The sequence below is a fragment of the Amblyomma mixtum genome, chromosome 3, assembly GCF_055824585.1.
Source record: "Amblyomma mixtum isolate Tamu chromosome 3, ASM5582458v1, whole genome shotgun sequence".
Classification (NCBI taxonomy): domain Eukaryota; kingdom Metazoa; phylum Arthropoda; class Arachnida; order Ixodida; family Ixodidae; genus Amblyomma; species Amblyomma mixtum.
Genome location: NC_143014.1, coordinates 237,213,004 through 237,235,127, shown reverse-complemented (window position 1 = coordinate 237,235,127; position 22,124 = coordinate 237,213,004). Strand labels below are relative to the sequence as shown.

At 47.6% G+C, this 22,124-nt stretch overlaps 2 protein-coding genes and 1 long non-coding RNA gene across 10 annotated transcripts in view; 1 reads left to right on the top strand and 2 right to left on the bottom strand.

The window, feature by feature from the left end:
- The window catches only part of LOC149354091 (uncharacterized), a 64,001-nt gene that overhangs the window by 17,606 nt on the left and 24,271 nt on the right, over positions 1–22,124 (bottom strand). Inside the window, exons 1-2 of one of the 2 annotated variants that reach the window (XM_089583051.1) lie at positions 10,031–10,409; positions 777–1,016 (exon numbers count right to left, since the gene is read on the bottom strand). In XM_089583051.1, the coding sequence (XP_089439177.1) occupies positions 777–1,016; positions 10,031–10,033 (243 nt within the window). In that variant the 5' untranslated portion in view covers positions 10,034–10,409. Of the gene's footprint in view, positions 1–776; positions 1,017–10,030; positions 10,410–22,124 lie in introns of those variants that run through there. The other variant, XM_089583052.1, reaches the window with a different exon arrangement.
- The window catches only part of LOC149354090 (uncharacterized), a 46,564-nt gene continuing 34,984 nt past the window's right edge, over positions 10,545–22,124 (bottom strand). For 2 of the 7 annotated variants that reach the window (XM_089583046.1, XM_089583047.1), the window contains 10 exons: positions 17,033–17,114; positions 16,861–16,950; positions 16,602–16,778; positions 16,270–16,429; positions 15,493–16,105; positions 14,857–15,043; positions 14,512–14,754; positions 13,257–13,428; positions 12,531–12,679; positions 10,545–12,451 (listed from right to left, as the gene is read on the bottom strand). In XM_089583046.1, the coding sequence (XP_089439172.1) occupies positions 12,285–12,451; positions 12,531–12,679; positions 13,257–13,428; positions 14,512–14,754; positions 14,857–15,043; positions 15,493–16,105; positions 16,270–16,429; positions 16,602–16,778; positions 16,861–16,950; positions 17,033–17,114 (2,040 nt within the window). In that variant the 3' untranslated portion in view covers positions 10,545–12,284. Of the gene's footprint in view, positions 12,452–12,530; positions 12,680–13,256; positions 13,429–14,511; positions 14,755–14,856; positions 15,044–15,492; positions 16,106–16,265; positions 16,430–16,601; positions 16,779–16,860; positions 16,951–17,032; positions 17,885–17,934; positions 18,297–22,124 lie in introns of those variants that run through there. The other 5 variants (XM_089583050.1, XR_016291153.1, XM_089583048.1 and 2 more) reach the window with 5 other exon arrangements.
- Positions 12,193–12,529, top strand: LOC149354092 (uncharacterized). The gene is made up of 2 exons (XR_016291154.1): positions 12,193–12,231; positions 12,324–12,529. It is a non-coding gene; the product is annotated as an uncharacterized LOC149354092 (long non-coding RNA).

Sequence of the window (22,124 nt, the reverse complement as noted above, 5' to 3'; positions counted from 1 at the left end):
AATTTTAATTCCGCGCTCATTGGACTCATCCCAGAAGAAAACCTCGCCGTTTATAACCAGTTTATCATATTCAAGTCGCACATTTTGTCCTTCGTCTCGATCTTTCTTGGCAGAATCCCACAGCTGTTTGTGTTTATGTTGTGTTTCTTTGCAAAAGTTGTCACCAATGGAAACACCAGTTCCTTTTAGTTTCTTACAGTTCCTGTAGAGCTCTTCCTTTTCCCCATAGTCATACAGCTTTAGAATAACCGGTCGGGGCTTCTTCGTTTGTTCCCCTCCAATTCTGTGGATTCCTTCCACGCTTTCCACTGTGGCGCCTTATTTATCTAAAAAGACATCTGCAATAACTTTCGTTTTGAGCTGCTCAATAGTTTCTTCTTTGCCGTAATTCTAAACACCATTAGATTATTTCTTCTGCTTCTGTCATCTGAAGCAATTATTTTTGTATTTTGTTTCTGGAGGGTGTCATCAAGGTAATTCACTGTCTTTGTCAGCTGTTCAATACTACGAGCTTGGTCTGTGACAGCCTTTAAGCTGTTTTAAACCACTAGAAGTCGTTTGCCCAAATCGACTAGTTCGGCCTGAATTGCCTTTTGGCCATCACATAACTCTTCCAAAATTGCCCTGGTATCAGGACCAGGATTCCGATCCACATCTCCAGACAACAAAAGAGACATTGATGCAAAAGCAGCAAAAATCACTTTGGGGCACGGCAGCACTACTACAAAACGATTGTCATTCTTGTAGCCATAACAAAAATAGCAGTAATAACCAACCTGCTCGAGAAGCAAAAGCCGTAGGTTTATACGCATCGCCTCTGCCGTGCCGCCGCACCCACTGAAGCTGGCTGCCGGTGGGTCGATGTTTATAAGCCCAGCCAAGGTTTCGCTTGATCCCACGTGGTGGCCATGTGCGATAGTGTCGATGATCCGTGATGATGCGTTGATAGCATCTGAAGCCGGGTCAACGAGGCCCTTGTTCCATGTTTCTTGGCTCCGGACACAGACCAGCAGCACCTGCTCGAGAAGCAACAGCCGTAGGTTTATACCCATTGCCTCTGCCGTGCCGCCGCGCCTAACTGAATTTCATTTATAAAAAAGGAGATAAGATGAACATAAAATCCTTCCGACCGATCACGATAACATCTGTTATATATGGGGTGGCAACGCAGGCGGTAAAATTAAAAAAATGAAGTCATGGGTAGAAAGTAATAGGTTAGTTAGTTATATTGATTTTAATGGAGCAAAAAGAAAGTAATAGGATACTCCGAGAACTTCAGAACGGGTTCAGAAGGGGCAGGCGCTTATATGATAGCCTGTTCGTGTTTACACAATGCATGGAAATAGCTAAGGCGGAAAACAGACCTCTGTATTTAGCCTTCCTGGACATAAGCGGTGCATAGGACAACGTGAACAGGGAGCTCCCGTGGAACATATTAAAAGATGAAGGTATCGGTCATGAGGTAATTGATTTTCTGTGGGAAATATACAAATAAAATCACATGGGAAGGGATAAAAAAGTACCACAACAGTGGGGGTACACAAAGGATTAAGGCAAGGTTGTCATCTATCACCGCTGCTGTTTTTACTTTATACGATAAATATAGAAAGAAGGCTACAAGAAAGTAACCTAGGTTATAATCTGTCGTACAGATTAGGCGGAAATGTAAGTTGAGCAGCGGTTCCCGGGTTTGATGCATGCGGACGATATTGTGCTATTAGCAGATAGCCAGGAAGGTCTGCAAACTTTGCTTAATTGTTGTGGAGACGAAGGAGACAATCTAGGTTTCAGTTTTAGCGCAACTAAGCCAGGTGTGATGATTTTCAACGATACAACTGATCAGGTGCTTACAATACAAGGCCACGAAATATCGAGAGTGGCCGAATACAAATACCTCGGGATATGGCTAAACGAAGGGCAGATATACATGGTCTGTTCTGAAAGTAGTAGGACTGGTTTTTTCCTGGGCGAACGGGCGGACGAGAGGTGGTCTGCGCGTGCAGGATCGTTGAAGGGGGATATTGGGAATGCTGTGGAAAATCGGCAGTCGGCTCTCGGCCGTTAAAAAGAGGAGGTCGCTTGTACTGTGAACCTCTATCGAAACATCTCGTCACGCAGAATCGTCGAGCGTTTACTGCATCAGCGATACGCGATCAAATTTTGAGTAAATCTTGGTAAAACGGGCAAAGAGACTCACAACATGATTAAGGAGGCCTACGGTGACGCTTCCATGGGTAGATCAGGTGTTTTTGATAGGCACAAGCTTTTCCGAGAAGGTAAGGAAAGAGTGGAGGAAGACGACCGCTTCAGACGCCCTTCGACCAGCAAGACCAATGAAAATGTGTAGCGAGGGAAACATTTACTTAACAGTGATCTATCAGAATGATTGCTGATGACTTGAGCATTCCTCAAACCCAAGTTTTTGGGATCGTGACAGAAAACTTACCCATGAGGAAAGCGTGCGCGAAGTTGATGCCGGGAGTGTTGTCAGAGGAGGAAAAGGCCAACCGGTAGGATCTTCTTCGTCATCTGAATGAGGACCCCGATTTTTTGTCCCGCACAAGGCGGCAACGCTGTCTCAGCCCCCCTACAGCCTCGACTTGGCCCTGCCAGACTTTTTTCTATTCCCGAGAATAAAATCGACGCTCGAGGAGAAACATCACGGATCGGTAGAGGTGGTTCAACAGGCCGTGACGAGGGAGCTAAACAGCATTCCGGTCCAGGCGTTCCTGGAGGCGTACGAAAATTGTAAAACTCATTAGCAGCAGTGAGTAGGTGCGGAAGGGTGCTACCTTGAAAAATTGTAATCGTTTGTACTATTTTCTTGCATAAATTTTGTTTAAAAAAATGAGTCCTACTACTTTCAGAACAGACCATGTACACGGAAAAGCATGAACAGTCTCTTAGGGCAAACGGGCGAAGAGACAACGGGATAATGAAACATAGGGCATTATCGGGGTACAACAAATATGAAGTACTGAGAGGTATTTGGAAAGGAATAATGGTGCCGGGGCTTACTTTCGGGAATGTGGTTCTGTGCTTAAGAGCCAAAGTTCAGTCGAGATTAAACATAAATCAGAAAGCTGTTCCAAGATTAGCACAAGGTGCGCATGGCAAAAACAAACGAGGCAGTACAAGGGGATATGAGCTGGGCATCGTTCGAAGCACGGGAAGCTAAAATTAAAATCCTATATGAAGAACGCCTGAGGAAATTGGACGATCACAGGTGGGCAGCTGAGGTATTTAAATACCAATGCAGAGAGAGCGTTGACTCACAGTGGGGGAAAAGAACTAGGAAACTAGCTAGTAAGTATGGTGGTCATGAGGACGGAGAAAGAAAAAGCATTAAACGACAGGTTAAAAACGCGGAAGTTAAAAATTGGTTGGTTGGTTGGTTGGTTGGTTGGTTTATGGGGTTTAACGTCCCAAAGCGACTAAGGCTATGAGAGACGCCGCAGTGGAGGGCTCCGAAAATTTCGACCACCTGGGGTTCTTTAACGTGCACTGACATCGTACAGCACACAGGCCTCTAGAATTTCTCCTCCAAAGAAATTGAACTGCTGCGGCTGGGATCGAACCCGCGTCTTTCAGGTCAGCAGCCGAGCACCATAACCCCTGAGCCACCGCGGCGGCTAATTTGGAATAATTGGAATAATTCAATGGAAAAGAAGCATAGCGTACAGCTATACCGATAGTGGAAAAGGCCGATCAGGGAAGAATTTTTCTACGATAACTAAAGAGGCAGTGCCCTACTCTTTGAAGCTAGGTCAGGGTGTCTTAGAACGCGCAGCTACAAAAAAAAAATTTAACGAAGATGATGACACATGTGCAGTGTGTGGTAGATCTGTGGAAACAATTGAACACCTCATACTCAAATGTGATGGTATCCATCCGGATGTCGATGTAGGCACAGAAGATAACAATGGTCATGTAAATAAATCTGCAGTGGAAGTTAGTAAAAAACGATTGGAGGATAGGTGGCTGAAATGCAGGGAGGTGACATCAGGTTTGAAGTGTAGGAAACCGTAGTGAAAGAAGATGGCGAATCTTAATGAGCATTAACAACACAGTTGAACAAAAATAAATAAATAAAAAGCCAAGCATGGTGGCAATTGCCACCACTACGTTTCAAAGGGGGCGCTCCCATCCATCCATCCATCCATCCATCCATCCATCCATCCGTCCGTCCATCCATCCGTCCGTCCGTCCATCCGTCCGTCCATTCATCCTATCATTGCGTCTCTTCAGCGGCGGTTCCGCCTCGGCGTCAAAAGATGAGAACAGCTAGGTTCTAGTTTTTCCAGCGAGCGAATCGGCTTCGTTCGCCGGATTTTTCGACAAATGTGAACACGCCCTAAAAGCGACGCAGGCCATCGAGGCACCCTACTCGACCCTCGACCGCAGCTCAGCGGCGGCAGAAACAGCAACGGTCCGGCTCCACCCCATGGGCGCGCCGAGGAGTTTCACGGAACCCAGCTCCCTGCGCGGGTTCACGGAAACCGGCGCTCCCACGCCAGGCGGTACGAACAGTAGCGAGCTCGACGAAAGATACAGCGAGAATCTACCCACGAAGAAAAAAGCAAAATCTCTGCAAACCAGTGCTCTCGTCCTTTGACAAACCAAGCAAAACTGAGCTATCTCTCGACAAACATGGTTTAACCGCATTCAACCAGTGCTAATTTTTTTGCCAGTGTAGGAGTGTAGCTTCGCCCACCTACACGAAAGCATTTCTGTTGCGCATAGTGTAGCATGAAAACTACACTTTTGACACCGCTTTTTTCGGAGACGTAGGCTAGCAGACGAAATAAAGGCGGCGGACCGTTAAAACAAGAGGAAGAAAGATTGTTTACAGGGAAAGGAAATGGTGCAGTATCTGTCTCACATCTCGGAGACAAGAAAGGAAGAGGTGTCGTAGTGGAGAGCTCCGGAATAATTTCGACCAATCGTGCATCTTTAAAGGGACACTGAGGACAACACTATTTTTTTTTGTTTTAAATCCGATAGTTCGGCATTTTGTGGCTTTGTTGCCACTTGTCAGGCAGCGAAAGGTGCATTTATTGCAAAGAGATTCGGATTCGACGTTGAATAAGTTTTTCCCGCCGCTCCTATTCAAATTCGGCTGATGCTGAATAAAGCTATTTCCACCGATGTAGGAGGCCCCCTACTCGCCGCCCCTGGCAAGGAGGCCTAGAGGACGGGGGCCGCGACCACCGTGACTAAACACTGGTGAACATATATTGGTTCTTCGTTGCTTCAGCCGGGAGCCGGACAGCTCCATGGTGGTCGGCGGGGACCTCGCTCCGCAGCAGGGCCTCCCAGGCTTCTCTACTTTCAACATTGTCCCCAGCGGCCAGGGATCCGGGGCATTACCAAATTATGTGATCGATTGTCCCCCTCGTTCCGGAGGTCTTACATTTATCGTCTACCTGGGTGCGAAACAACCAGACGGGGTTTGCAAAATTTTCGGCCTGTAATCGTCGCCAGACGATGGCCTCTGTATTGTTTAAGCTTGGATCCGGAGGTGCCATCAGACGTCTTCCTATCCTATAGTTCTCGACGACTTCCGCGTATGTTTGCAAAAGTTCGTCCATCCCCTGGCAGTCAGGTGGCTCTACGGTTGCCCGGAAGTAGAGATCTCGGGCTAATGCGTGGGTCAACTCATTACAGGGGACGGATATGTGTGCTGGGACCCAAATTAAGGTGACCTTGCAATCGATTTGGGCTGCCAGCAGGATGCGAGCTGTTTCCGGCGAGACCCTTCCCTTTCCAATGTTCCAGATTGCAGTTTCGCTGTCGCTAAGAATCAAACTCGCCTTGGTTCCGGCGCAAGCGAGCGCTATTGCCACTTGCTCAGCCGTATCTACGTTTCTACTCCTAATGGAGGCGGCAGCGACTGGTGCACCTCGGCCGTCGACTACCGAGGCGACTGCCGCCCCCAACCTGCCACTCGGTGCGTCCACGTGGGCTACTTCTCCTGCTCTAAATTTCCTGGTCCTTATAGCCAGCGCCTCCGCCCTCTTCTCCCGCCTTTCCTTATGGTATTCTGGGTGCATTTTGCAGGGGAGAGGGTCAAACTATGATATTCTCGCGACATTGTGGCAGTAGGGCGACCTTATTGCATTAGCCCCTATCGAATTTTCGGCCGACCTACTCCAAAAGGGTACGGCCCGTACTCGTTATACTCTGTCTTTCGAGCTGGGCGATTCGCACCGCCTCGGCAAGTTCAGTCCAACATTATCACCCCCATTACCAACAGACGGTCTGAAGAGGTGGAGATGGGTAGGCCCAGCGCACTCTTGACGCAACGCCTAATAGGTGCGTCGATACGATCTTTCTTGTTCGCCCTAATCGAGAGTTTTAGAAGAGGGGGCCCCCGAGGAAATAGCGGGCCCCAGCGCTGCGTACAAGTGCGCCGGTGAGTTTTAGAATAGGGCTCCCCGTCTCCCCTACGCATCGAGGCCAGGCTTGCGTTTATCGATTGCAGCGCCACTACGGCAAGCCAATAAGATACTCTTAAAAGAGATTTAAAATATACGTTTATTTCTTCATCAGAGACTTATTATTGCAGACACACGATTTAAAAGTAAAAATTATAAGTGTGTTTTTAATGAGCCGGGAAACCCCATTCCAACGTCCCACCAAGTCATCTCTATGGCGGCCAAACAATGCGTACTCGCTAAACCTACCAGCTTTGTAAACACGGAAGCAATCTGAAAATATGGCGCAGTTCATCGATAAAATTTTGTGGTGCGGGGATCTTCAGAAAAAGCGAAAGCTTCGTGTGCCTTTAGTTTGCCGTGAACTTAATATACAGAGTAACGGCGACGATGAATCGGTGGTGAACGAGAGGCCCCGCGGGACCCGCTTCGACGGGCGCCGCCATGTTGCTTGAACGTAGAGCTAAGTAAAGCGCCGTTGGGGCGCACGCCTGTTTGAACCTCGCGCGCTTTCTGGCGTCAAACGACGCATACTCGCTAAGCCTAGCAGCACTGTAAACACAGAAGCAATCTGAAAATCTGGGGTGTTTTATCGCTAAAGTTTTGTGGCTGAGGCAAGTTCAGACAAAGCGAAAGCTTCGTGCGCATTTAGTTTGCCGAGATTGTGGGGCATTGCGTAGCAACAACAATGAATCGGTGGCGAAGCGAGTGGCCCCGCTTCGACGGGTGCCGCCATTTTGCCTGAACGTGAGCAGCGTTGGGGCGCACGCTATTTAGGGTCACCCTATCGCTTGGGGGCATATGGGGAATAGCGGGGTGCTACTGCGCATGCGCAGAACGCTAACGGCCCTTTGGATGTTTGGGTGAGAGGGCGAGGCTAAACGCTAAAACGGCGAAATAGCCCGCACCCCAACGCTGCTTTACGTTCGGTCAACATGGCGGCGCCCGTCGAGCGGGACCTCTCGCATACTCTCGCTTCACCACCGATTCGTCGTTGCCGCTACTCTGCGGCTCACGCTCACGGCGAAATAAATGCGCACGAGGCTTTTGCTTTGGCTGAAGTTGTCTGAACCACAAAATTCGAACGATAAAACACGCCAAATTTTCAGATTGCTTCCCTGTTTACAGAGCTGCTAGGCTCAGCGAGTACGCGACGGTTGACGTCAGAAAGCGCGGGAGGTTCGGACTACTGTTCTCCACGAACAGGTTTGCAATTTTGGTCCCCAAAAAGGGTTCACAAAGAATTGGCTTCCCGCCAACACACTCTTCTTATTCGCGCGGACGTAAACAAAACTGAAAATAACTACATTTGCGAGAGTTACCATTGCGGGTTGCGCCCGAGATGGCGCTGCACTTGGAAAACAAAAAAAATGTGAAAAGCATATCTTGTACAGCTAGCGCCAAAGCGAGCGCTGAACTTATGCACAAAAATAAAGCAAGGCACGATCACGGAGGCAATCGGCTGTTAGCGGCGGCAACTTCCTGTGTGGATTGTCTTGGCTCAGATTGAACATGTCCGCATTGTAAAAAAAATATTTGCATCATTTTTCATATTTCGTAAGTAGTAATTGGTAACTGCAACAGTTTACGTGTCGTTTTATTTACACAATGAAAACAATATAGCATATATATTAATTTACTTGTTCTGGAAGCTTCTCTTTCCCGCCGTCATGGCGCTGGATTCAAGCAACGCAAAGCGACCATCCGCGAAACGTGAACCCGTTCCCTTAATTCTAAGCGCACGCGGACAGGGTCACCCTATTCTAAAACTCTCTAATAGCGGTCGCCGCTAATGTTAACTCAACACTCAAGGCGGGCCTTGCGTTCTGCGAATGCGCACTTCGACGCCCTAAACTTCTAGGGTCCCCCTATTCTAAAACTCCCTAATATCGAGGAACGGCGTGGCGTAGCATCTTCCGCTAATGATATACGCCTGCGTCAATTTCAGGAAGCTACGTTCTTTAAAGGGAGACTGAAGCACTTTTTGAAAAAATCGGGCTTGCGACGGCACCTTATAGTTTTTGATGCTGCAAACTCGAATTTCGAACTGAAATTGGGTTTAAAACAAGCACTAATTGTCATTTTTAGCAGAAATATGCAGCCGGCGCCTCGGGGCTCGTCGCGGGTCGCGCCGCCGCCTGTGATTGGCCAATGTGACGTGACGTAATTTTGAGGACTGGCCGCGCTGCGTAGGCTGCGTTGCGTGCAGATTGCACCTCTTCGCGGTGTTGTAAAAGCGATTGTAAAACACTTTTGACACTCACGTGAACATCGAGGTTTCGCTGTATGTGTTCGTACTTGTTGCGCCCAAGAACGACGCTGTATCTCCATTGCGGAGAGCGAAGACCAGCCGGGAACGTCTACCGCCGTTGGAAACTTGCTCTGGTACGTAGTACGGCATTTTTTGGGGTTGCATGTCGTTATTGGCAGAAACTAGACGATTGTCCGAGAACTTTACCGTGATAAGCCACTTTCACGGAGTCTTTAAGTCTCCGAGGAAGATTCGGAAGGTCATGACGGTGCGCCTACTTCGCAGAAACGACGAAACCCGAATGTGTTTGCTTTCGCTTGCCCTGCGGTGTGTTGTCGATCGTGTCATGGCATGGCGTGAGAAAAAACCCGCGACCGTATATTCCAGCCGTATATTTCTCGCCTGGCCATAGCAGCTCTTACATGTGCATGATCAAAGTGCGTTCGTCTGCTGTGATGTGATTCGCAATATTGCTTGGTAGCGCTGGAGAGCGGAAATTATAGCCGAAGCTTGATGCAACGAAAAGGCGAGTTCGCTAGCTCACATGTACTAAGCCAAGGCTCGTAGCCGTCGGCAGAGGCCTCCCTTTCGAAAGGAGCTGCCCACAGTGCACTCGTTGTGCATGCGCCGGCCGGTGCCATTCCCGAAAAAGCTTTCCGGTGAGTGTCCGATGCCGGTATGCGATTTTTTCGCATGTAGGGTGGCACCCAGTCGGTGATAACCGTGTTTTCGTTGTGGCTGTAATATTACTCTTTCATAGCAGGTGTTTGTATGCATGCACAGCATAGAAGATGAATACTTCTACTGCACTTATCTATTGTCAGAAATCGCTAGGAGATACCTGCTATGTGCGGCTAGTGCACTGAAGTTTCCACTGCACAATAAAAAAATGCTCCAATAATGAGTGAGAAATTTGAGTCAACCTTGGGGGAAGTTTTAACACTTTTCATTCACAGGCTACAGTGACATGCAGCATACCTGGTGTTTAGGTCATCTGAAAACAAATGAGAAACAGTCAGCTGTTTCTACCAAGTTGTGTCCTTGACACAGTCTGAAAGAAGGTGGTTTCTGTAGAGGAGTGTGTTGGCCTCAGTGCTTGAGGTTTTTGCAAAGTGAGAGCAAGAAAAAGTGCTGTTTGCAGTGCAGACTATTTCATCAGGGTCTGCCGAGTTTCTGGCAGGTTTTCTTGCAATCACTGTGCACGAACCTGGCACTAACGTGAGTGGCATGGAGAAACCATACAGCAAAAAAACAGTTTTATTCTACTTTGCTGTCAGGAATAAGTATTCTTATTTCTCTTTTTTTGTTTTTCATTTGTGATGATTAGCACAACGTCCCTTACCATTCAGCGACGTCACACAGGATAATTGTGTCCCAATACCAACCTGCAAGATAAGACAGCAGGGATTACACGGGTTGTAGCTTCTGTCAGTCCCCACTGCCGATGAGCAGTCATGTACAAGCTGGCTGAGCTTTGTTCTGCTACAGGCAGTCGGTGACGACCTCCTGGCATCCAACGTTTCAGTGAACTGCTTGTGACGATTCACTATGCCAGCTGCAGCAAAGCAGCTTGGTACATGTTGAAATAAGAGCAAGTTGCATTTTTCTACACTGATTACTGACATTGTGGCATTTATTGCCACCACTGTCAAGGAAGTATGTCCGAGTTGGTGAAACTTCATTCCTTTACACGGAGTTGATGATGCCGCCCTAAAATCCTGGATCACATGAGGCTTTCCAGCATGACATAAAAAAAAATCAAAACAGTTAGGCATAAATGAACCAGCACCGCCTTGCAAGATGCAGCTGCAGGGATTAAAAAAGTCGTAGCTTCTACAGCTGAGTGAGTTCACAGATTCACTTCAAATAAAATTTTATCTTAGCTAAAATTTTCTTTCAAAGTCGTGCGCATAAATACAAGCATGAAGACTCTGCGCAGTAATTATACGCTAGTAGCATATGTATGCACAGTAGACAATTGTTCACAGAATTGAAATAAGAGAGAAGGTCTCTTTGGCTTATCAAACACTTACAAGAGCAAGCTAAAGCAGCAAAACTCTAATCATGTCAGAATTGCTGCTGCAAATTATACAATAAATTAAATACTGTCACAGCAAGAAAGGAAAAAGCCTGTTAGAAGTCTGTCGGCAGTGCAAAAGCCACTTGTGTCACGAACAAAAAAGCACATTCTGAAGATCTGTAATAAGTGAAACTTTCCTTTTTAGTCTGCCCTGGCATCTAGCTGTCTTCCTAGCATGGCTTTGGATTGAGCTAGTTGGTCTGTTTGCAGTTCATGCCTGGTTAAATGGTTGGACGTAGGCATCCAAGGAACACTGAACACAATGACGGATACATTATCATTCAAATAAATTTTGTGAAAAATTGAGCTATGTCCACAGTCTGGTGGAAAGTGCTCTAGTCAAGGGCCAACATACTGAACTACTAGCTGTGAAAGTGCCCTGCGCCACTTCCTTCACCATCATTGCCCTTCCAGTCACTCAGGTCCAAAAAATTGCAACTACATGTTTACCGCACAAATGCAGAGCAGAAAGGTGCCAAGAAAAATTTTTTGCCTGCTTTGACAAACAAAATGACCATTCCATGAAGCACACTAGGCAAAATGATTGAAGTTCTCTTTTGTGCTAACCTGCAAACTGTCAAGAAATGCAGAAGCATAAAGATTTTAAGATCATGCACATGAGATACTGTCATTTAGCTTATGATGTATCATTTAGCTTATGGTCACTGGTAATATTTTCTGGAAGACAGCATTGGCTGCTAAATAAGTAGCCATTAGTGCGCTGGTTCATCTTTTATAGTGGTAGATAAGAAGTACGGCAGACGGAAATCTTGAAAAATTAAAATGAAGGAAGAGCCTCAGTCCAGCGACGGACGTTCCAACAAGAGGACTTGTCTTTGTCGGGCGAAGTGCGGTCATCATTGGCAGGGGTTGTATAGGCCCTTCACTCTAAAGAGGGGGGACTAGGATTATGATGGGGTGTGGAGTGAGGAGGGTGGGAAGGTGGGCTCTTGGGCTTCAAAGGCCTCTTGTCTGGCCATGGGGCCTGTGACCTACAGGTAGGAGAGAAGCAGGTTAATGGCTATACTAACATGAAAAGATTGCAAAAACTGACCCCTCCCCCCCTTTCCAAACAAAGCGCAACAGAATCAGATATGAACAGTGGCAATAAAACAGTAAAATGAAAAAAAAAGCTAAAGAAACAACAAATGCCATTGAGAAAATAGAGGCACTAAAGCGGTTATCACGGTTGCATTCTTTTCCCGTATAATCTACGCAATCCCCAGCATATTGTGCACAGTGGTCTGCATCCTTTCTAGTGGCTGCATGATTCTACTCTGCCTTCTTGTGTTTAGTGATATCTGCTTTTCATTTTGTTTTTGATGAACCAAACATTTTAGTAACTGGTTCCCCTTATGAAAGTATACAGTGCATGTCATCATATCCTTTGCTATATATTTTTACCTGTCACAGTGTCTCAAGCACTTTGGCTGCTCAACTCACATTCAGATTTTGGACATCAGGTAAACCCCCATACTACTTAGCAGTACTTTCTCTGCATGTCATGTGAAACTGCTCATTGTCTGTTGAACCTTGACTTTCTTTCCTCAACCAGCTTCTCCTTTGGGACCTTTGGAAAGCTGCTGCTGAGTGGCGGTCGAGATTCTGGAGCAGTTTTCCTCTCCTGAGGCTCCATGCTCTCAGCCATAGCCACAATCATGTCGAGGAGGCGTGTGACGTAGCCTGTGTGAGCATTTTATCTCATAGGTTGTGCAATATTCACTTTCTTCGTGATCAAATAAACTAGGTGGTGCAAGCTTACCATGAGTGGGTGGCTCCTTTATCGGACAAGCTATTGGGTCACCACCTGCTGCCTTTGGGTAACGCACACACCATCGAAGTGTGCCATCCTTTGTGCGTGCCTGACCACGTCCACTGTTTTCATTGTAGTGAAGTGCAGCGAGTTGGGTCCTGAAAAAGTTAAACAAACAGGACCATGTGAAAAGGGTATCCGCAAACGTTCACCCTCAGGACTTGTAACCTATGTAAACAGTCTAACTATAAAGATTATGCGACAATAGGAGGTCACTGGTGGATGTTAAGCATAACGCCATGCCAGCAATTAGTGCTTGAAAGTACCATGAGCACGCATGATGAAAACACTGTGACAAAGCATAGTGCTACTTGTGAAGATCTGTGCAAACAAAGCGTCACCTCAGTTGCCAGGCGGATTGAAAATAAAAATGCAGTGCTTGCATGGTGAACACAGCAGGCACTCTGCATGCTCACAAAGTGTTGGCATGTAGAATCCCTTCTGATTCGGTCAAATGTGTTTTTAAATCTGTTGAGAAGATGTAAGAAAAGATGCAGCTATTGAAAATTTCAGTAAATCTAATTTAAAGTGGGCACCTTTTCACATAGTTGTGGCACACACCTACATGCCTTTCACTTTTTCTACAGATGCATGTTTAACATTTGCGCCAACGTTGATAATTATTTTGTAATATTGGTGTTTTCTCAATGTAAAAGCAGACAGAAGACAGCTTACCTAGCCCTCATTCCAGGATATGAATAGTGGTAGGTCTTCGGTGCAAAATGCACTAGAAGGCTATGAAAAGCCTCTAATCCATAAGTTTGGTATCCTGTTGACAGCCGTGGCATGTCTTGCAGAAGGGCTTTAGACATTGCAACGTCTCGAAGCTTCTGGAAAGCCTTTGATTCTAGAAAGAAACAGTCATTGTCATCTTTTTGTAAAGCTCTAAACGTGTGGCTTGCTGTATGCTCGTGAATCAACCAGCATTTCAGCGCACCTGTAAATAAACTCGTATTCAGTAATGAGCATCTTATAAGTTTTTATACTTATAATAAACACACTGGAATTTGAGGTGCACTGTAATAAGTTGTATGTAAGAAATTTAAACAAATGTTATTTATTTAGTTCATGAAGCTTATCATGTAAACCCTGAAATCCTGCTGCACTGCGCAGGTTGCTAAAATCTTGGAATCCAGTCTATTACCCTGAACGACTATTAGTTGTGCAGCCTCTCCACTGCATGCCCTGCCATTTGCTCTTGGTTTCTACTAGGATGTCGCTAACTCGAATTTGTTTACCGACCCACTCTGCTCTCTTCATATCATAATGTTACTCTTCTCGCTTTCTGCTGCTTGCAGCATTGTACTCAGTTTAAGTTCAACCCTTTTCGTTAATTTTTTTTCTCCGCCATGAGTACTGGTAAGACACGGCTGTTGTACAATTTCCTCTTGAGGGATACCGGTAAATTACCATTCATGGTATAAGCATACCTGCCAAATGCACTGCGCCCTATTCTTATTATCCAATATCTTTCACTCTCATGGTATGGATCTGCAGTAATTACCTACACTAATTAGATCTCTTCCCTTCCCACTTTTAAGGCTTCGGTGCCTATCGTATAGCCACTGTTCCCTTCAGAGGCTGTTGAATCTTGCTTAAGTTCTGTGCATAAAGCTTTCAGACCCACTGTTCTTGTTTGCCTGTCAAGGTCATCGATCATGCTTTGCAGTTTGTTGAGAGTTCTTTAGCAAGGCAGTGTCGTCAGCAAATTGCAAAGGTGTTCCCATTAACTCTTATCGTCCGTTAGATCTCATTCGAGGTTTGTAAATACTTTCCGTAAACACGCATTGAATAGTACTCTAGAGATTGTGCCTTCCTTCCTGACACCCTCTCTTACTGGAATTTTGTAATTTTATATATCGTAGTTAGATGTTACTAATTATGCTTCAGTGGGGCCTTTGCCGTATTTTCAATGCAAAATGCAATATACCTTCTCTGAGCCACTGCTTGGGTGCTAAGTCGCCGTGCAAACACGTGGGGAATGATGCCTGGTCGTGTGTGTGGATGTCCCTTATGTGATTAAGAAGGGACAGCCATTTGGGCACAATGAGTTGTGCTTGGCCTTTGCTGGATGCTGCCGCCCAATACATATGGTTGCACACAGACTTAATCCAAGGTGCAAGTTCGTTGCAGCTCTTTTGTTTCGCAGCGGTATGCAGCTTCTTGGTGACACCTAAAAGGCATATTAGATATAAACTGAACATGATATATTCCATAAATGCGCTGAAAATAACATTTTATCAGCAGCCACCGTAAAACTGCAGCTGCCGGATACCTTTTGCCATGTGCCACACATCGAACTCGTGGGTGATTGAAGATTTGTTGTTGCGAAGAAAGCTCTTGATTTGTGTGTGACGGTCGGTCACCAGCACTGTAACGTTGATGTTCTCACTCTCCAGAAAAGCAAGGCCTTGTTTCAGGCCCTCTAACTCCATGCGACAGCTGCCGCCAGCATCATTAGACTGTGGAATGATAACGGCAAAGGATATTGAGTTTGATGCGCTGAATGTCTACCAATTCAAAAAAAAAAAAAAACTGCATGTATTGAGGCCTCTGCTTCCCAGCTGTTATGTACTATTTTTTACGAAAATGACTGTTTGTATTGCTAACAATGGCAGTCCTGTGCTTATGCTTCAGGCGTATGTACTGTGCAATGTCAATGCACAACCTCGGGTGGTCAAAATTTCTGGAGCCCTTCACTACGGCATCCCTCATAGCCTGAGTTGCTTTGGGACATTAAACCCCCATAAACCGTTCATCTACCAGCATGGGGATTCAAAGCTAAACCCACAATAATGCGTGTGCCGTTGAAAGAATTCATGATATTTAAGTGTTGTGTTACAATTCATTTGTCAGCGTTAGTGAACTATAGAAATTTACAGAATCTTGTTGTAGCAAAGTGGAAACGCACCTGCACGACTTCAGAATGCAAGACTTTGTGGCGTTCAACGTCCAAGAGAGTATACGTGCCATATTTAGCACTATATCCTGGTGAATCAGCCCGTCCATCTCCAGCAAGTTTTACTTGTTGGCCTTGCAGCTCTTGCAGCAGACTTCTCTGCTCTTCTTTCCAAACCTGAAAAAAAAAAAATAGTGCGCATTGAACCTTGGCCATGCAAAAAAAGCTGGTAACTTCTTCACGATGACTGCTTACCCTGTCAATTGCAGGCCACAGATATGAGCGCTGGATTGCAAAAAATGTCCTGTTGCTCACAACCGGTACACCAACTGAAGCCAGCATTCTAAGCACAGCTGTTGGGTTGCTTCCGGAAAAGAGAACTGCTGCGCAAAGCTTCAGGTTGAGCATCGGCTGCTGTTTTGTGATGTCTTGATTGCACCAGTAAATGAAATGACCAGATGCACACTGCCCATAAACCTTTAAAAGTGTGCCTTCACACTCGAATGAGACTGTACGAGGTGCGAGGCACTCTGTGCACAACTCGAAAAGTTTTCGCAGGTACTTCTCCTGCACCAAAAAAATTCTTTTGCCAGGTTCATCTGTGCAGCTTCCAGCACATCCCTGCCTGAAAAAGAATAGGCAAATTTTCAATCGGACTGGACAGTGTAAACATGCAATCTTGTATGAAAAAATTTGGAGTGAATGTTTATGGCACCACATTAAAAGTAGGGCAAACAGCATTTTAAGCGTACTGTTAGCTTTTCGTCATACTGCTAATAAATAACATACCTCTCTTCAAATTCTTCACATGGGCTGTAGTCCTCATCATCGTAGTTCTGATCGGCTCCTTCGTCTACTGTGCTGTCATCGTCGCTTTCACTGGCCTCTCTTTGGGTCGGCATGCTCTTTTGAGTGGCTGCATCTACCATGGGGCTACCAACCTGAATGCCTAAAAGTCGTGCGATATGTGCAGCTGCATTTATTATTTATTACCACTGGACGCAACATGGAATATGCAGAATTTTTAGAACTGACAATCTTTATAGTGCTTTGCCCCCTCCCCCATCATTACTGCACAAATGCATGCATCAAAAATGTACGCTGAATGTAGAGGCACATACCAATAGATACAGTTTGCAGTTTTGTCTGAGTGCGGCGTGATGCCATGCTTTTTTTCACACATGCCTGTACAGCTGTGCTTTGTGTCGCTGGCCGCACCATTGCTTGGACACACTTGTGTCTTCTGTCACAGGACTCAGTCAGAGTGACCTCCAGTGGCCCATCATATTGTGCTGCATCTGCAATAATGAGCAGGTTATCATGTAATGTGTAAGGGATCAATGCCTTGCATTACTGTGCTTGCTGAACATTGGTCATTACCTGTGAGAGCGAGGGTACTTGGCGAGTTTTCCTCACCAAAGTTTTCATGAGACATTGCACACAAATCTGCTTCAGCTTCTGTTGTGACGTCTGCAACACAGACTGAGATATGATTTGATGCACGGGATAGCCATGTATAACTAAATGTTCAGACTGAATGTAGAATCATTACCTGTTTGGTTACCAGAGGGACTGTCCAATTCTGGATCAAGTGTTTCCATAGTTGATCCTTCTTGAAGCAGTTCTGCAAGAACCTGAAAGGATAAAATGCGTACTGAATTTGTGGAATTGCTCTTTACTCTCAAAATTTTCCCATGAAGGCGAGAAAACCGCATATGTGATGTCGTTCTCGGCTGTCAGGTGATCATCGAATCGCATTTGCGTGAACACGTCGTAATTGGACAGTTTTAGAATAGGATGATCCTATCGGTTGAGGCGCCAGTGCACATGTGCTGAACCATTGCCTGAGGGGCGTTGTTGTCTTGCGCGTGCGCTGTACCTCCCCGCTATTCCCCTATGACGGACTAGGTTTCGTAACGTCGTATTTCATTTCATTTTTCACTTGAAATGCACCCGCAACCAGACAGACTTCTATTGAGTATTTTCGTTTCAGATCGCGTAACTAATGATCTACGACGAAGCAGCAACGGGCAAGAAATCACGACGCCGCATGTGAACAGCTTCGATACTTCTTTGCTTCGACGCGTCGAACCGAAACTCGCTCAGCGCGCCCTCAGACCTGGCCAACCTGGCCGCGCCAGTGTTCCGCAGGGGCTCCGCGATCATGTCAGGCACAGCAGTGGGCTTTTCTCAGTAGCCCGTCTCGTGCGCACGCGAATAATCATCATCGGTGTTTCGTTGATGAGTTACGTGATTTTTAGCGCAACGCCGGGTTTTTATAGCATATCCCCTTGCGCGAGAAAAGTAAACCCGCTAGTATAGAGCCGCGCGGCGCAGCTCTGTCCCATCGCGGGGTCGCCTCCGCGTGTGGTAATCACGGTCAACGCTTCATGCAAAGCTTCACACACAGATGAGACCTGAATTTCCGCAAAGTAGTGAAGTAGAAGCACTCACCTCATGTTTCCTTCTTTTCGCAAATGCGCTTCTTGGCGGTGGTGACGCGCTTCTTTTGTGCAAAAATATCGAAGGAACCGCGTCATGTTTCAGCCGTGCCCCTTTAACAGAAACCCCTAGCGATCGCATTAGGGACAAGCTCAGCTCGTAATCGCTGTCACGAAAGTGCTTCGAGCAGAGTGCGCTTGCTTTGGTCGGCTTGAAATTGTCCCTCTTCACAGCAACGACCCACTGCGCTGCGAGCTTTTGATCTTTCGGGAAAGCGTGGAAGACGACATCATCGCGGCCGTAGGTGCTCGTACACCCGAATGCAGAGCAGTACCGCATGTTAGATCGCCTGCACGTGGTCGGGTGCTCAAAACTTGGCTGACACGAGGAACAACGCGCGCTGAAAGCGCGCGCGGGTGACGGGACGTTCTCCGACTCCTCAAAATGACGTCACGTTGGCCGACATGGGCGAGGTTTCTCTCTCCGCTATCCTCCTCCACCTGCGGTCGCGCGGGACGCGGGAGATTTAAACATCCCGCTTACAATTGGTGATTGCGCCACTGTTTTAGCCAAAATCGAAAAAATAACTTTACAGGCGTGATCAGCAACGACACTACTTCAAAACCCTAGAAGATTAGCTGATTCGAAAACCGCTTCAGTCTCCTTTAAGGTATCTGCCCTTGAGCGCGACCCTCCTGAAGTTCCCTGGTACATGCGCAGCGTAGTTGCTGAGCTTCTTGATAGTTCCTTCGTTATATCCGTCCTCTTGGATAAAGAGTCAGAGGATCCTGGTTTGATTAACTTTCGGCAGGGTTTTGCCCTCAACCTTGAATTCGAAATTCAAGCCGCGCTTGAACCGTAGCGCTTTCGGATTGTACATGAAGAGTTCGGACTTTTTGCGGGGAACACGCAGCCCCTTTCCGCCGCGTATGACACTAAAGTGTCCGCCGCAGCTTGAAAGCACTCTTCGGTGCTACCGTCGCTGCCAGCATAAATTTACGCTGATTCAACCGTAAAGGCTGAGTTGCATGTACGCGAAAACTCACGCGAACGCGACGGCGGCACGCGTCGGGCAAAGCTTCGCGCGAAGAGAAATGCATGTGTCGCTTGGCTCGTCACTCGGACCTGCCGAAATAGAAAATTTCGCCCGTTCGCCCGGAAGTGCATGCGCGATCAGCCAATAGCATGAACGCTCAGCGTACGTCACTGCCGGTCATTTCGCGTGCTTTTTTTTTTGAAGCGTTGCATTGCGATCGCCGCGTATTCGCGCTTCCTACAAAACGACGGCCAACCAAAACTTCAATGAGCGCCTTATTGACGCCGTCGAGTGCGAGCAGGTCTTTTGGGACCTGCAGCACAGGTACTATAAACATCGCGGCCATTCTGATGCGGCTTGGCACCGAGTTGCAGAAGCCGTCGGTGCACCAGGCGCACCAGTTTTGTAAACAATTTCATTGAGTTGGTTTCATTGACTGCTAACTGCTTCAGTAGGCAGACTGGACATTTACGAAGTGAATGCGCTCATTTATGTTTCATGCATGCGGTCGAAGCTGTCGTCGAGCGATCGTTATCATTCGCTAGAAAATGCGCGCTGCCGCGTAGCAGATTTGCCTCACAAGGAAAGCGTTGCATGCAGAACTAGAATTATACTATTTCACAGAAATACGGTACAGGCTTTTATCTTGTGGCGGGTTTAACGGCGGCCAGTTTAAATTCTTGTAATTTTTTTTACTGCTGTTGCATTTGCGAATACCTTTGCGGTGTGCTATGCCAGCAACACTGAGCGCTGTCGCCGTTTCGCGCTGCCGTCGGTTTCGCGCTGTCGCGTGCATGCGTCTTCCCCCTGTACGCGACAGAGCGAACCATGTTCGCCTTCGTTACGCCGCTTGTCGCGGCGCTCTCTTTTTCGCTTACATGCGACTCCTCCTTTAAGACTGAGCTCCATGTACGCGAAAAAGTAAGCGACGCGACGAGGCGGCGCGGCGACGACGGCTGGCTGTCGCTCCTTCGCCCACCGGTCAAGCTCCATGCATAGCGACAACGCGAACGCGAAATGGAGACGACGATCAGTGTTGCTGGCATAATACACCGCAAAGCTGTTTGCGTTTATAACAAGAGTCACATTATTTGCAAGGATTAGAATTTTGGGCAGAAAAATGTCAAATAAAACGTGTTTACAGCTTTGTCATTGTATGTCATTTTATGTTATTGTCACGGGCGCCGCTATGTTGCCTGAACGTGGGGCGCACACCTGTTTGAACCTCGCGCGCTTTCTGACCTCAAACGACACATACTCGCTAAGCCTAGCAGCACAGTAAACACAAGCAATCTGAAAATCTGGGGTGTTTTATCGCTAAAATTTTATGGTTGAGGCAAGTTCAGACAAAGCGAAAGCTTCGTGAGCATTTAGTTTGCCGTGAACGTGGGGCACATCGTAGCGACCATGGAGGAAAAAAAACTAGGAGAGAGTGCGCTCAGCCTCTGCAAGCCATCCTCCTCTGACGTCGCTGCCGAGGGCCCTTTTGCGCACTGGCTCTTGGGAAATAGGCCCTCCTCCAGTTACCAGACTGCCAACCAGCGGTGTTTTTTAGTGAACGACCGTGCTCCGATGTAGCGCAGAAGCGCAGCGCCTGTGTTGCAGCTTTGGCGGAAGGCGTACCGAGCTCGAGGCTGTCTGAAGGCTCCGCGTCTCAACATTTCTGTTGATTACACTCGAGTTTTTGGGTGCACTGTAGAAAACTGCAGTTAAACTTTTTATCAAAGGGTGCGGCCGCGACCTCGATCGTCACTGTTCAACTGTGGTTCATAAAGAGAATGGAGAGGAATTCCTTTCGTCGTTATACAGAAATACGGAGCGTTTATTTCAGCGCATGCTAAAAGCGGAGATCTCGAGAGTAGGCGATGAAAACGAGCCTCTAAAAAAGGGCGCAATGGATTCCAGAGCGCTCGCAGCGGACGGACGCGTTTAACGAGCGCTCCGACGCGCTGCGCAGATTCTGTTTCTCGGGCAGGCGGACTTCGGCCCGCCCATGGGCCCGCCGTTCTCCGCTGTTCTCGAGGCACAAGTCGCGCGGCGCCGAATACGCTCGCGCACATACGCGGTCCCGACGTGAAATGCAGCAGTGAAGTATTTCTCTCTCTCGCTGTCGAGAGAGATTGCCGGTGGCTTTACGTCTGCCCCTGCGCGGGGTCTCCCGGCCACTGCGCACAATCACTTGCAAAAAGAAGTAAACTGTATGTACTGCATAGCCGCGCGCACGTACCGTCCTGTCTCGACTAATCGCGCGCGATGCACACTGCACTAGCGGCCGGGGTGGGGCGCCCGGCCGCGTATACCGTCCGAGGTAGCACCCACGGAGCGTTCGTGTCACGCGTGCACTACCTGGCGAAGAGCAAGCGGGAAGTCAAGCCCGCCTGCTCGATGCACGCACAGAGGCTCACGATTGCTCTGTCACGGGTGCGCGCACTGCCGCGCGGCCACAGGAGCGCTTCGAGACTGTCCGGTATGATTCCCAGCGCCCTGTAGGCCGCGAGCATCTCGCGATGCGGCACTGCAGAAGCGGCACAGCGAAGGAGCATGTGGTCTCCATGTGGTCATCGCACGCGTCGCTCGGGGGTGGTGGCCGCTGCGGCGAGCGAGCAGTTTGCGCTCACCACGGAGCCGTCAGTGAACACAAGCAGATGGTCGCGCAGTTGCTCGTAGAGCGAGAGAACGAAACCGAAACCGAAATCCGGCTAAGAGCTACCGCTGCCTTGTCACGTGAGGGCCTATTTCCCATGATGCTTTTCATTATATTTTTTATGACTAGGCTTCAAGATTGTGACGTCGTGCTCCCTCCTAGTTTTTTTTCCTCCATGGTAGCGACAACGACGAATCGGTGGTGAAGCAAGATTCCCGGCCAGAGCCAGCGCCATCTTTGCCAGAGCCGGCAAGAGGCTCGGTATGACGTACGCTGCCAGATTAGCTGCTATTGGCTAATCACGTTGGCAACTTCCGGGCGACGCAGATCCGAGCGACACGACAAGCGACACGGGTATTTCAATTCGCGCGACGGTGTCGCTTGTCGCTGTCGCGTGAGTTTTCGCGTACATGGAGTTCAGCCTTTACACAGAGGTACCGATTGTACAATGGCCAAGTAGGCTGTAGCAATGATTTGTTCTTTTCAAAGCTTTAAATTCTCCTGCTAATGCGCTCTGGGCAA